General features: G+C 37.5%; 1 protein-coding gene across 2 annotated transcripts in view; it reads right to left on the bottom strand.

The window, feature by feature from the left end:
- IPMK (inositol polyphosphate multikinase) overlaps positions 1 to 13,458 on the bottom strand; it is a 68,665-nt gene extending 55,207 nt beyond the window's left edge. Inside the window, exons 1-2 of one of the 2 annotated variants that reach the window (XM_030334153.1) lie at positions 12,957 to 13,458; positions 60 to 154 (exon numbers count right to left, since the gene is read on the bottom strand). In XM_030334153.1, coding sequence (XP_030190013.1) covers positions 60 to 154; positions 12,957 to 13,146 — 285 coding nt within the window. In that variant the 5' untranslated portion in view covers positions 13,147 to 13,458. The remainder of the gene's footprint in view (positions 1 to 59; positions 155 to 12,956) is intronic. The other variant, XM_030334154.1, reaches the window with a different exon arrangement.
- Positions 13,459 to 13,623: the final 165 nt, after the last annotated feature.

Raw genomic sequence — 13,623 nt, 5'->3', positions numbered from 1 at the left:
ACCGAGTCATCATCAGAAAACTATGAAAAACTCTTTGAATACAACAAAACAAATCTTACCTCACTTACCATATTATAGAATTCCAGCTCTCTTGGACCCCTGGGAGGTGGCTGTAACTGTTTCAAAACTGTGCCATCTGGATGTTGCAGGATACCTGTAGAACAAAATTTAGGTATTTTTTAATGCTTTGATAACAGTATACCTTGCATCACAGAATAGATGTGTTCCTAAAGTTACAGATAAATCACATTCATAAAAATCAAGGGGTCTGTCTTCCTTATTTCAGAAATTTTAACATTTAACCGATACATTTCAGTGCTTGTTATATGCAAAGCACCAGAACACAAATTCTAAATATTATGGTTTTATTGTCTCCAACTACTACTCCCCTTAGAGAACCTCTCAAAAATTCTAATAAATAGAATATGTTCCTAAATTTTTATAGAAATTCTTCAGTAACAGTCTTTCTGGGAGATGTTAATTTATAGTTAAACAAGAAGTTAAAAGCAGTAGCATAAATTGATTATACTCTTGTAAACAGAAAAAAAAATACACGTTAAATGTGGAACTATATGAAGGTTCTATTGTATAACTTTTTAAAGTTTCTCTTGTTATAAGAAAGCAACTAAAATCTTTTCCTGATTCAGATGTACAATGCACAGATAGTATGAAGCCACCAAGCCACTGGGAAAAGTGGGGGCTGAAATCAGACACCAAGCCGGGAGCAGGAAGGGACAACTTTTCATAACCAGCTCACTCAAAGGAGCAGCCCTTACCTAAAGTCATCACATATGTACCAGCACTGGCCCTGTCTCTATACCATGAAGAATCATTCCCAAATGTATACGTTAAACTCTTAAATTTTCAAATACTAAGATTTCACAAAATCATGCCTGTTAAAACACAATAGGGCTCAAATAACCTATTTATTTTGAGAAAATATGCCACTTAGGCTTCTATTTCTTTTGGCAAGTCAGGAATTTTGAATCATTACAAAAATACAGAATTTAATCAACAGAAGCAGAAAATCTGAAGAAGTACAGTTATCAAGTTTATTTAACACCTAGATATAGAATAGAAGAAAGGTAAATATTCAGCCATATGTTAAGACTGGTTGGTAAGTAGTTGAAAGATTTTGGGAATTTAAGGAGTAATCTAATATAACTAAAAATTACTGAAGAGAAATTCTGTTCCTGAAGTTTGGGATGTTGAACAAAAAAGGCCTGCATTCCCTTAGCAATAAGATATTTTCTACAGGCTAATGAGGAGTGGTAGAGGCAAAGAAGCCCTGATGAACTAAATTCCACAGGGTCAGAGAATGGAGCATTCATATATGGGGAATGAACCATGCTGCTTCCCTACCTTGGGCCAGGGACCTACTCTAGATACAGGTGAACCTACCATTAGGCAAATACATTTTATCAGGCAAACAGAAATCAGCTAGACTGTAGACAACAGTGTGGTGTAGCAAAGTGGTTTAGAGACAATAGTCCTCTAACACAAAAACAGACTACTTGGTTCAACAATTCAACACTACTCACTCTGCAACACATGCCCTCCAAGTTTTTTTAAAGAAAGTAGCTGTGGAGGGGAAAATGGTAGCTCCAGACATTGCAGAATCCAAAAGTAAACCAAAACAGCCAAATCACTCCAGCTGAAAAACTGTCAAGATACAAAAGAAAGCATCTTGGAAGCCTGGGTCAATAACAGATTAACTGGTAAAAATGTCCATACTACCCAAAGCAATCTACAGATTTAATGCAATTTCTATCAAAATAACATTTTTTACAGAACTAAAATAAAGAATTCCAAAATTTGTATGAAGCCACAATAGCCAAAGCTGAATAGCCAAAGCAATCTTGAAAAAGAAGAAACCAGGAGGTATCACAACCCCAAGTTTCAAGATATATTATAAAGCTGTCATAATCAAAACAGGATGGTACTTGCACAAAAACAGACACATAGATCAATAGAACAAAACAGAAAACCCAGAAATAGGCCCATGATTATATGGTCAAAGAAGGAAAGAATATACAATGGAGAAGAAGTCTCTTTAACAAATGGTGCTGGGAAAACTGGACAGCAACATGCAATAGAATGAAACTGGACCACTTTCTTACACCATACACAAAAATAAACTCAAAATGGACTAAAGAGCTAAATGTGGGACCTGAAACCATAAAAATCCTAGCAAAGGCAGTAATTTCGCTGATATTGGCTGTAGCAACTTCTCTCTAGATATGGAAACAAAGGAAACAAAGGAAAGGCAAAGGAAACAAAGGCAGAAATAAACTATTGGGACTACATCAAAATAAAAAGCTTGTGCACAGTGAAGGAAACAACCAACAAAACTAAAAGACAAGCTAATGAATGGGAGAAGATATTTGCAAATGATATAGCCAGTAAAGGATTAGTATCTAAAATACATAAAGAACACACACAACTGAACATCCAAAAAACAAATAATCCAATTAAAAATTGGGCAGAAATTATGAACAGACATTTCTCCAAAGACATCTAGATGGACAGGAGACACATGAAAAGATGCCCAACATCACTAATCATTAGGGAAATGCAAATCAAAACCACAATGAGGTATCACTTTGCACCTGTCAGAATGGCTAATATCAAAAATACAAGAAGCAAGTGTTGGTGAGGATGTGGAAAAAAGGGACACTTCTGCACTGTTGGTGGGAATGTAAACTTGTGTAGCCACTGTGGAAAACAGGATGTAGTTTCCTCAAAAGGTTAAAAAAAAAAAATTACCAGGGGTGCCTGGGTGGCTCAGTTGGTTAAAAATCCAACTTTGGCTCAGGGTATGATCTCACAGTTTGTGAATTTGAGCCCCACATGGTGCTCTCTGCTGTCAGGGCAGAGCCCATGTTGGATCCTCTGTTCTCTCTCTGCCCCTACCCCACTCACGCACTCTCTCAAAAATAAATAAACATTTAAAAAAATATAGAATTACCATATGATCCAGTTCCACTAATGGGCATAAATACCCCCAAAATACAGCAACACTAATTTGGAAAGATATATACACCACTACATTTATTGCAGTGTTATTTATAACAGCCAAATAATGGAAGCAACCCAAATGTTCACTGACAGATGAATGGATAAAAAAAAATGTGGTATACACACACACACACACACACACACACACACACACACAGGAATATTACTCAGTAATAAAAAAGAATGAAATGTTGCCATCTGCAACAACACAGATCAAGCAGAAGAGTGTAATGCTAAGCAAAATAAGTCAGTCAGAGAAAGACAATTACCATATTATTTCACTCATATGCAGAATTTAAGAAAAAAAAACAAAAAGACAAGCAAATAGATGGGGAGTAAATACACTTGTAATTGATCCAGGGATCAAAATTCACAAGGGAAATTAAAACACACTTTTGATGAAATGATAATTAAAACTAACATATCAAAATTTGTGAAATGTACCTAAAATAGTACTTAGAAGAAAAATGTGTAGTTTTAAGTGCTTATATTAGAAAAGAAAAAAAAAGATTCCAACTTATGATGCTAGAAAAAAAGTAGTATATTAACCCCAAATAAATAGAGCCAAAAAAACAAAACAAAACAAAAACAAACAATGAAATAAGAATGGACAACAGAAAAAATTTAAGACTCTCAGAGGCACCTGGGTGGCTCAGTCAGTTAAGCTTCCAACTCTTGGTTTTGCCTCAGGTCATGATCTCACAGTTTCCTGAGTTCATAATATTAAATATCCTAAGACAACTGTAGGCCAAAATGAGGTGAACATTAAGTTCTATCAAACATTTACAGAAAAAAAGAATACCAATCTTATCAATTTCTTTTCAGAAAACAGAAAAGGAACAGTTCCCCACTAATTTTATGAAACCAGCATATTCTTTTTAAAAGTCCCAACGAGGACTTAAAAGAAAATTGTAGACAATTATCTCAAATGAACAGTCACAGAAATCTTTAATGAAACATCAGTAAATCTAATTAATCCAGCAATATACATAGGATAATTTATCATGATCATGTGGACTTATTCCAGGAATGCAAAGTTGGTTTAAGTATTTCAAAATGAGGAAATATATTGATATTTTGGGTGAGACAGAATTCTCAATGAGAAAGAAAGGATATAAAAATATAGAACGGGTGAAGGTAAAGAACAATCCTGTGGTATTAGGTTTGAATTATAGGTATTTAAGTATGATCTCAAAATTTTAAAAATATGAAATTATGTACCTTTTAGTCCAATCTGCCAAAAGGACAAACAGCAACCCACCAAAGGAACAATGACTACACCTGGTGCCCATAGTTTGGTTTTTAAATACCATTTATCCCTAAAGGAATCAAGTTCTTGAAAAAAAATTAGCTCATTCCAGGCCTGGAACAGAGAAAGTACATGATGAACATAGAACAATTTTTTATGCCAGAAAGTGAGAAAATGCTTTAAAAGAAAAATGGGAGATGTTGAAAAGACCCAGGAGCCAGCTTGAAGAAGCTTCCACTGCGCAAATTTGGGACAATCTGAGCATCAAAATAAGCAGTAACAATAATGGATAAGATCCATCTATCAAAGTTTCCAAAATCCATTAGTCTATCCTTATAATGAAAGAAAGCAAGAGAGAGAAAAGAGAAACCTACAATTCCCTAAAGAAGAATGCAACTAAACAAATCTAAGAGGAATGACAGAGTTAGAAAATTACCATTTTGCAACTACCATATAGTAGTGAGTTGGTCAAATACTGTCAATGGATGCTTATGATGTTGGGTGAAAACTGATGAGGAACAGGATTTCAACAGTCTCAGTCTCTTTATTCCTTTCAAATTACTTAATTACAATAGGAAAAAATGAAAACTTTACAGTGGAAAATCCGGCAGATATCACCTAACCAGGTGATCAAAGTCACAACACCAGTAATGAAAGTGACATTCTGTGCTTTATGATATGCTTCAAGAACTCAAAATAACTAATACAGTATTCTGACCAAAATCTAATCATGAAGAATTAGGCAAACTTAAAGAATATTACAAAAAGCCATGGATATACTCTTCATATATTTCAGTTATGAAAAAACATAAAGAAAAAACTGAAAACCTGCTCCAAATGACAGGCAACTAAAGAGTCCTAATAACTAAATGCAATCTGTAGTCTTAGATGGGGGAAAATTGCTACAAAGAATATTATAGAAAAAATACCAAAAACCTAAAGTTAAATATTCTCAGTTTGATCATTTTACCATGGTTAGGTAAGAAAATGTTCTCATTTTTAGGACAGACTTAATTATTTAGAGAAAAGAGGTCCTGATGTCTGCAATTTAATCCTAAATGGTTCTGCAAAATCATTATCAAATACAGAGAGTGACAAAGCATATGTGGCAAAATATTAATAGGTAAACCTAGATAAATGGTATACATTAGTTGATTGTACCATTCTTGCAACTTTTAAGTAAGTTTAAAATTTTTCCAAAATAAAATAAAAATTCTTTAAAAGGCAGTACAATTTACAGTAGCATCAAATACTTAGGGAAAATCTAATGAATGCTGTGTAAGATCTCTACACTGAAAACTATGACTAAGAGAAATTTAAGAAGGCCTAAATAAATGGAGATATACCATATTCACGTATTGAAGACTCAGTATTATAAAGAAACCAATTTTCACCCAAGCAACCTACAGACTCAAAGCAGACATAAAACCTTACCTTTTCTCGGGAAAAATGACAAGTTGATTTAAATTTTATATGGAAATGCAAAGGACCAGAAACTGTCAAGACAATCTTGAAAAAGAAAACGGGATGTAATCAAGATTCAATACCTCACTGAATTAAGACAATGAGATATTACTGCTAGGATAAACAAATAAATCAATGAAAATAAATAAAAGTCCAAAAACAAATCCAGGAAACCTGATTGAAAAAACTGGGGTATATGCACAATGGAGTACAGCAGAGATGTAAAAGTGGATGAGGAAGCACTCTATGAACTGATACTACTGATTTCTAAGACATACTAAGTTTAAAATGTGAAGTGCAAAACAGTATATATAGCATACTACTTTTTGTGTCAGAAAGAAAAATGTGAAAATTTATACATATCTGCTTATTTTTGCAACAAGTAACTTAGAAAGGATAAATCAGAAAACAATGACATTATACCTACAAGGGATGCTAAGAAATGGGTGGAGTGACAGAGAATGGAGTGACACTGTTTTTAAAAAATTTTTTTGAACATTTATATTTATTTTTGAGAGAGAGAGAGAGAGTGTGTGTGTGTGTGTACATGCTAGCAAGTGGAAGAGGGGCAGTGATAGGGAGACAGAGGATCAGAACCAGTCCTCACTGCGAGTGCAGACCCCAATGTGGGGTTTGAACTCACAAACTGGGAAATCATGACCTGAGCCAAAATCAAGAGTCAGCCACTTAACTGACTGAGCCACTCAGGCTCCCCTGGAGTGACACTTCTGATAGACCTTTCTGTAAACCTTTTGAAAGCATGTTCATTTTACAAGCATTCAAAAATACATAACTAAATAAAAAATGAAGGGAAGGAACTGAATTTAAACAGAAACAAATAAATCCAACTGTATTTCAAATAAATAATATTACCTTAAAGAAGGGGTAAAAATAACCAAAAAACAAAACAAAACAAAAACAACAAAACCCTAATCCAAAAAACTTTTACAGAGTTTCCAACCACACACCCTTGGTAAAAGGGAACTTCATTTTGAATTCTTTATTCTAGGTTTGTTTTCTACAGTAGGGTGTGTATAGAAATTCTGAAAATTATAGGATCAAGCAAAAGAACAACAACAACAGGAAAACCCAAAAAACCCACAAAAAACATTAACAATGTTGGGAGCCAGAGTTCTCACTGAGGAAGATGGGAAATATAAATTTAGAATAAGGAAAGGAAAGGAAAGGAAAGGAAAGGAAAGGAAAGGAAAGGAAAGGAAAGGAAAGGAAAGGAAAGGAAAGGAAAAGGAAGAACTCTGTGAAGTTGGAATGACATCGGAAGTATTAGTAGGAAATTAGAATTTCTAAAATATTTACACATTCTTTTCAGTTACGTTTACTGAAAAGGCCAGGAAGCAGTAACACTCCAATGGCACCCAGATCTTGGTTTCCAAATACAATTTCCCACTGAAAATGAACCAGGGCCCCTAAGAGAAATTGCTAGTTCTAGAACTGGGAAGGGAAAAGTAGGAGATGAGTCTAAAATAACTTGTGACATAAAGAAAGGAAGTGCTCCCACTAACCAAATATGGAACAATTTGAACAGCAAAATAAATACGTTCTATAAAGGGTCATGACACTTTATAAAATAAGAATCCATGGGTCCAAACTGACAGTATAAATGACAGGGGAACCTGGGTGGCTCAGTCGGTTAAGTGTCCAACGCTTGATTTCAGCTCAGGTCATGATTTCACAGTTCATGAAATCCAGACCTATGCTGGGCTTTGCACTCAGAGCACAGAGCCTGCTTGGTTGGGATTCTCTCTCTCCCTCTTTCTCCCTGCACCCCCAATTCCTTCCACGTGAGCCCTCTCTCTCAAGATAGTAAATAAACTTAGAAAAAAAAAGGACATACATATATAGGAGTAAAGGGAGGGCTATTTCTCAGACTGCTGTTAAAATAGGAGTGATAGGGGGCGCCTGGGTGGCGCAGTCGGTTAAGCGTCCGACTTCAGCCAGGTCACGATCTCGCGGTCCGTGAGTTCGAGCCCCGCATCGGGCTCTGGGCTGATGGCTCAGAGCCTGGAGCCTGTTTCCGATTCTGTGTCTCCCTCTCTCTCTGCCCCTCCCCCGTTCATGCTCTGTCTCTCTCTGTCCCAAAAATAAATAAACGTTGAAAAAAAAAATTAAAAAAAAAAAATAGGAGTGATAGAATTGGGAAGAAAAAAAACCACAATTTTTCAACTCTCAGAGTAAAGATTGCTTCAGGCAAGAATCATCCATAAATGCCAAATCTAGGGCTAGAATATGATGAAGATCTGGATATATCATGATCTCAAAGTGTCTCTTCACAAACAGCTTATTAGTTGCAAAGGGAAAAATATTAACCATACTGGAGAAGCCAGACCACAACTGGACAGGATGATCAAAATTAACATTACTAATAATGGGCAGATGCACACTATGAGCCCCCAGATGTGATACCTTAAGGAGAACACACTTGTATAATGTTCAAATCAGAAATGCATCACCTGAATCTCATCCTGACAACCCATCAGAAATTCAAATTAAAGAACATTTCATAAAATAACTAGCCTGTACTCACAAAGAATGACAATGTCATAAAAGACAAAGGCTGAGGAATTGTTATAAATTAAAGGAGTCTAAGAGACAGGACAACTAAATGCAATAAATGATCTTGGACTAAATCCTGGACTGAGAAAAACAAATACGATAGATGTGATAAAAGGCATTGGAACAGTTGCCAAAATTAGATTACGGACTACAGATAACAAATTAGATAAAACGCTGTATCACTGTTAAATTTCCCATATTTGATAAACATGCTATGGTTACAGAAATACACACTGAAGTATACTCCTAGAAAACACACACTGTTATCCAAAGGATACAAAAATACTGATTCAAAGGGGCACATGCATCCCAATGTTTGTAGCATCACCATCAACAATAGCCACATTATGGAAAGAGCCCAAGTGTCCATCAACTGACGAATGGATAAAGATGTGGTATCTACATACAATGGAATATTACTCAGTGATCAAAAAGAATGAAATCTTGCCATTTGCAAAAGCATGGATGGAACTACAGTGTATTATGCAAAGCTAAATAGATCAGTCGGAGAAAGATAAACATAGGATTTCACTCATATGTGGCATTTAAGAAACAAAACAGATGAACATAGGGGAAGGGAAATAAAAACAAGATAAAAACAGAGAGAGCCACAAGAGACTTAAATACAGAGAACAAACTGAGGGTTGCTGGATGGGTGTTAGGTGGAGAGATGGGCTAAACGAGTGATGGGCATTAAGGAGGACACTTACTGGGATGAGCACTGGTGTTCTATGTAAGCGATGAATAACTAAATTCTACTCCTGAAACCATTACCACACTATATGTTAACTAGCTTGGATTTAAATAAAATTTAAAAAAAGAAATAAATAAAAACAAAAAACAAAAATAAAGAAAATACACACTGAAGTACTGCTGTGTAAAAGGGGCAAGATATATGCAACCTATTCTCAAATAGTTCCCCAAAATAATGGGCATAAAGAGAGAAATTCCACAAAATGTTAAGTTCTCTGTATTGTTCTTGCAACTTTTCTGTAAGTCTGAAAGTATTTTAAGTCAATTAGTTTCAGAGCATATCTAATAAAACAGACCATAAACCAAAATAAATAACATCACTTTAAATTCTTCTTTTACCTATAGACTACCTCATTTCTATATCCTTAGTTGATCAAGAAACAAATACCAGATTTCAAATATTTGTTTGAAAGTTTAAGGACCTTTGAAAGAAATTAATGGTACATGTTATATGTCAAAACAAAATGAAGATTTCATGCTAACTTTGGTGAGCTCTGGGAGTTTAAATTGATCGCATTTACGCTTTTGTGGAACCTCCCTATAGAAAATGTTGCACGATGTGTAACATACACTATACTATAATGTACAAAATGCTTAACACATTATTTGTAATAGCAAAAATATAGTGAAAATATAAAAATCCACCACTAGAGGAATAGTTAAATTATGATATACTGCAGAACACAATAGTTTTCTAAAAGAATGAAGTATATTATATATAAGCATATAATGAAGTGTATTTTAAAAGAATGAAGTGTATTATAAGTATAAAAATATGGATATACTACATAATACAGAATGAAAACAAAAAGTTGCTGATACATGTTTTCGTACAAAAAATCAGAGTTGTATTAATGTTCTTATGTATGTGCCCAGAAACAAAAACCTCAAAGGATATAGGAGGAATAGTTACCAGTGACTACCTCTGGAAGATGGAGAGGAGGAGAAAGGGTACAATTATGTTGTTTGAATTTTTTTCCGAAAAGATCATGTACTACTTTAACAATTAAAACACACACACACACACACACACACACACACACACACACACATACACACACAACTTTGTATTGTTAGAAATGACTGAAATGTTCTTCAATGAAATATGATTCATGAAATCTTATTTCATCGAAAAATATAAAAAAAACTGATAACAAAACTATAACACATTCTTATTACTCAACTGTAATAAAATCTATTTTTGTGTTCAAGTGCCTTTGTGCAATTGGTTCCATGTTCTTAATTTTTAATTTAACAAAGCCAACAACTCCTTTTTGGAAATAGGTTTATCAATCCTAAACTGATAAACCTTTACTTAATGACAGTAACAAAAATTTTAAAAAGCAAAACAAATATCCACACAATGTCTTTAAGAAAGTTTATTCTGAGAATTTCAGTTGACATCCAAACTGAAGTATGATCTACACAACGTACTTTACAACTATAAGTGATTTATGATAGTAGAGAGACACTCTTGAACTTTGAATTACTGACTATCTTGTTATTCATTTTATGAACAGGGAAGATTATCATCCTCAGGTGTCCTTCCACTAACAATATATGTTAGGTTGTGTACATAATTGACAATTAAATACAACAAAATATTTATTAGGTTGTTAGTACAGTATGTTTGAAGCTACCCCTCGTCAAGAGAACCTTACAAAATTGAAAAAAAAAAGCTTATTTTACATTGAATGCAACAATAAATAAAATTAACAACTATTTAGAATCTCAACTACTTTAATTAGGTAATTTGGGTGACAAATTAACTCTCTCAGCCACTGTTTTGAAAGGTGGCTTAAAGTCACATTTAGAGTACATTTGTAATTAGTGAACAGGCAACAGGCTCACTATTACATACTTTGATAAGCAATGGTTACAATCTCAAATGACAATCACCATTGAGACTGTGTTTATGTTGGGATTTTTTGTTTATCCATATACTCTGTTGCACATGAGCCGATCTCTAGGGACCCTTAGGGAAACAATTATTTTTTTCAGCTTCTAAAATATTATTAGGAATATTATCATTACAATTCATTAAAATAAATCAATAAGTATGCAATATAAACCTATTAACACTAATTCCATAATTACTCTCAAACTCTCATTACCAGAAGAGACACACACAAGAATGCATTGTTTCCTTCCATTTAGGCTAAGCATCTTGAGAACTGTATTTGTTTCCTTACCTGTGTGTACTAAAAAAAAAACCTGTCATTTTTCACCCTTTCAACATTTCCCAATTCTTTTTAAAGTCTTATTTTATTTTTATTTTTTTATATTTTATCTTAGAGAGAGAGGAAAAGGGAGGGGAGGGGAGGGGAGAGGGAGAGAGAAAATCTTAAGCAGGCTCCTCACTCAGCAAAGAGTCCAACACTGGCCTCATCCCACCGCCCTGGGATCATGCCCTGAGCAGAAACCAAGAGATGCTCAAACAGACTGAGCCACCCAGTCACCCCTCAACATTTCTCAATTTAATCTCTAATACAAGACTATGAGGATAAACATATTTGGTCTCTAACTTCAAGGAACGCACAATTCAGGGGGGAGAAAGGCATGCAATCTACAGGATATGATCATTAATGCTTAACTTTCTACAAGAGAAAAGAAAGGTTAGGTAAAGATAAAAGCAGGAAGAAATGTTGCTCTTTGAGAAATAACATACATACATTCAAAAGAGTACTCATCCATTTTCAAATACCCTTGTTGAGTTGTTAATCTGTAAGAACAATACACAGTGGAAAAATACAGTGCTGAGGCAGGACCCTTGGCTTCCCAATTCTAACACACGGTAGCTTGTGTGCCTTCAGGCTTGTCACATAACCAGGGTTGGTCTCAGTTATCTCATCTAAAAAGGTCAGTATTATCTTACCAGCCTAAACCCGAATCATTTTACTAGCATAAACCAAAGTATCTAGTGGTTTCCAAGTCTAAGACCCCCACTACTCACATTCTCATATATCAGATTCCCCAAGTAATCATGGCACAGAGTACCAGTGTGAGTAAGCTAGGTGAATTATGGTTCCTAAATTGAACTTTTACATCACCAAGAGAATAAACTATGATAGGTCCTGTATTGTACTTCGAATGTGGTAGGCTCACAAAATGCGTTACACAGGCCATGACATAGTCTTAAAAAGATAATCGAGAATAACTGAATGTCTATAACTGTGTACCATTCTAGTACTACAGCAGGGTTTATTTCCTACCCTGAATTCGAGTTTCTGCACTACCGGAACCACGCCTCCTGAGAACCAGGGGATAGCAGAAAAACCTCTCAGCGGGGCAGGGAGAAAGATCCTGGGTAAGTCAAGACAAGCGTTCCCAAACAGTCAGTCAGTCAATCAATCAATTAATGAAATAAGTCATATATTTTTTCTTGCCCTCAATGAATCAATGAAATAAACCCTGTTTTTCTTTCCCTCCAGCTACGCAGCTGCACAAAGAGAAGCACCAGATTAGCATCATCTGCATTTCATTCCTTTTCTTGTGCAATAGCTACCCGCCTATAATAAACAGACCTTGTGCGCAGGGGAGAATCTACTTCCCCGTCCAGTGAAAATGAAGTTCCTTTTTTTTTTTTTTTTCCCACTAACAACGCCGTCTCCAACCAACATCCACCCTCCTGAAGAGACCAGGCACTCCTCTCCCCGCCACCTCCTGCCGCTAGCCTGACGCCCCCAACCCTAGAAATCGCCCCCCTTTCGAGCCCTTGCTGCAAGGGTCGCGAGGAGAGCTCTGGGTGACAGCGGAAGAAGCCGGCGGGGGGGTGGGGTAGTTGATCGCCCAGACCGCAGGGAGTCCAGCCCTGCCGGTGAGCGCCAAGCTGCCTCTGCCGGCTAGGGGTTCGCGGAGGCGGAAGGGGAGCGGCGAGCCCCGTGCTACCCACACTTACCCACTTTGTCCTTTCCGTACATGTGCCCGGCCACCTGATGCGAGAGGGGCACGCAACCATTGAGGAAGCGGAGCCTGCCGCCTGCCGGCTTCGGGATGCCCTCGGGGGGGGGCTCGCTCACGGGTGGGGTCCGCATTTCTGGGGGGCCAGGAGCCTCGAGTCGGAGGGGGGATGGCGGCTCCGTTGCCATAACACAGAGCCGAAGCTGTAGCTGCAGCGAGAGCAGGAAAAAAATAGGGCGGAGGGAGGGGGAGCCGGAGAACCCGGGGGTCGCTCAGGCTTGGCCGCGAGGAGGCCCGGGGGTTCCCGCGGCTGGTGCCCGTTGAGGCCCAGGAAGGGGGCCCATGACGCCGCGGAGGCGCAGGCGCTCCCCTGCCCAACTCTCGGCGGAGCGCAGCTCCTGACTCCCGCTGCTCTGCAGCTGCGGCCACAGTTACCGCCGCAGCCCTGGAGACGGAACCGAGACGAGGAGAGGTGGCGGCGGCGCCCCGCGCTCCCAGGGGCCCTGACGGCGACGGCGGCCCCACCTCCCGCGCTCCCGCCCCCTCCCGCCGTCCTCCAGTCCCCTCAGCTGCCGCGCGCGTCAGCGCCGCCTGCACAGCCGCCGCAGCCGCGAGCTTCCGACTGCGCGACCCGCGGCTGCCGCTGCTACTGAGCATGCCCAGAG

Source organism: Lynx canadensis, chromosome D2, assembly GCF_007474595.2.
Source record: "Lynx canadensis isolate LIC74 chromosome D2, mLynCan4.pri.v2, whole genome shotgun sequence".
Lineage (NCBI taxonomy): Eukaryota > Metazoa > Chordata > Mammalia > Carnivora > Felidae > Lynx > Lynx canadensis.
The sequence above is the reverse complement of the archived record's forward strand: the minus strand, read 5'-3'. Positions and strand labels throughout refer to the sequence as shown.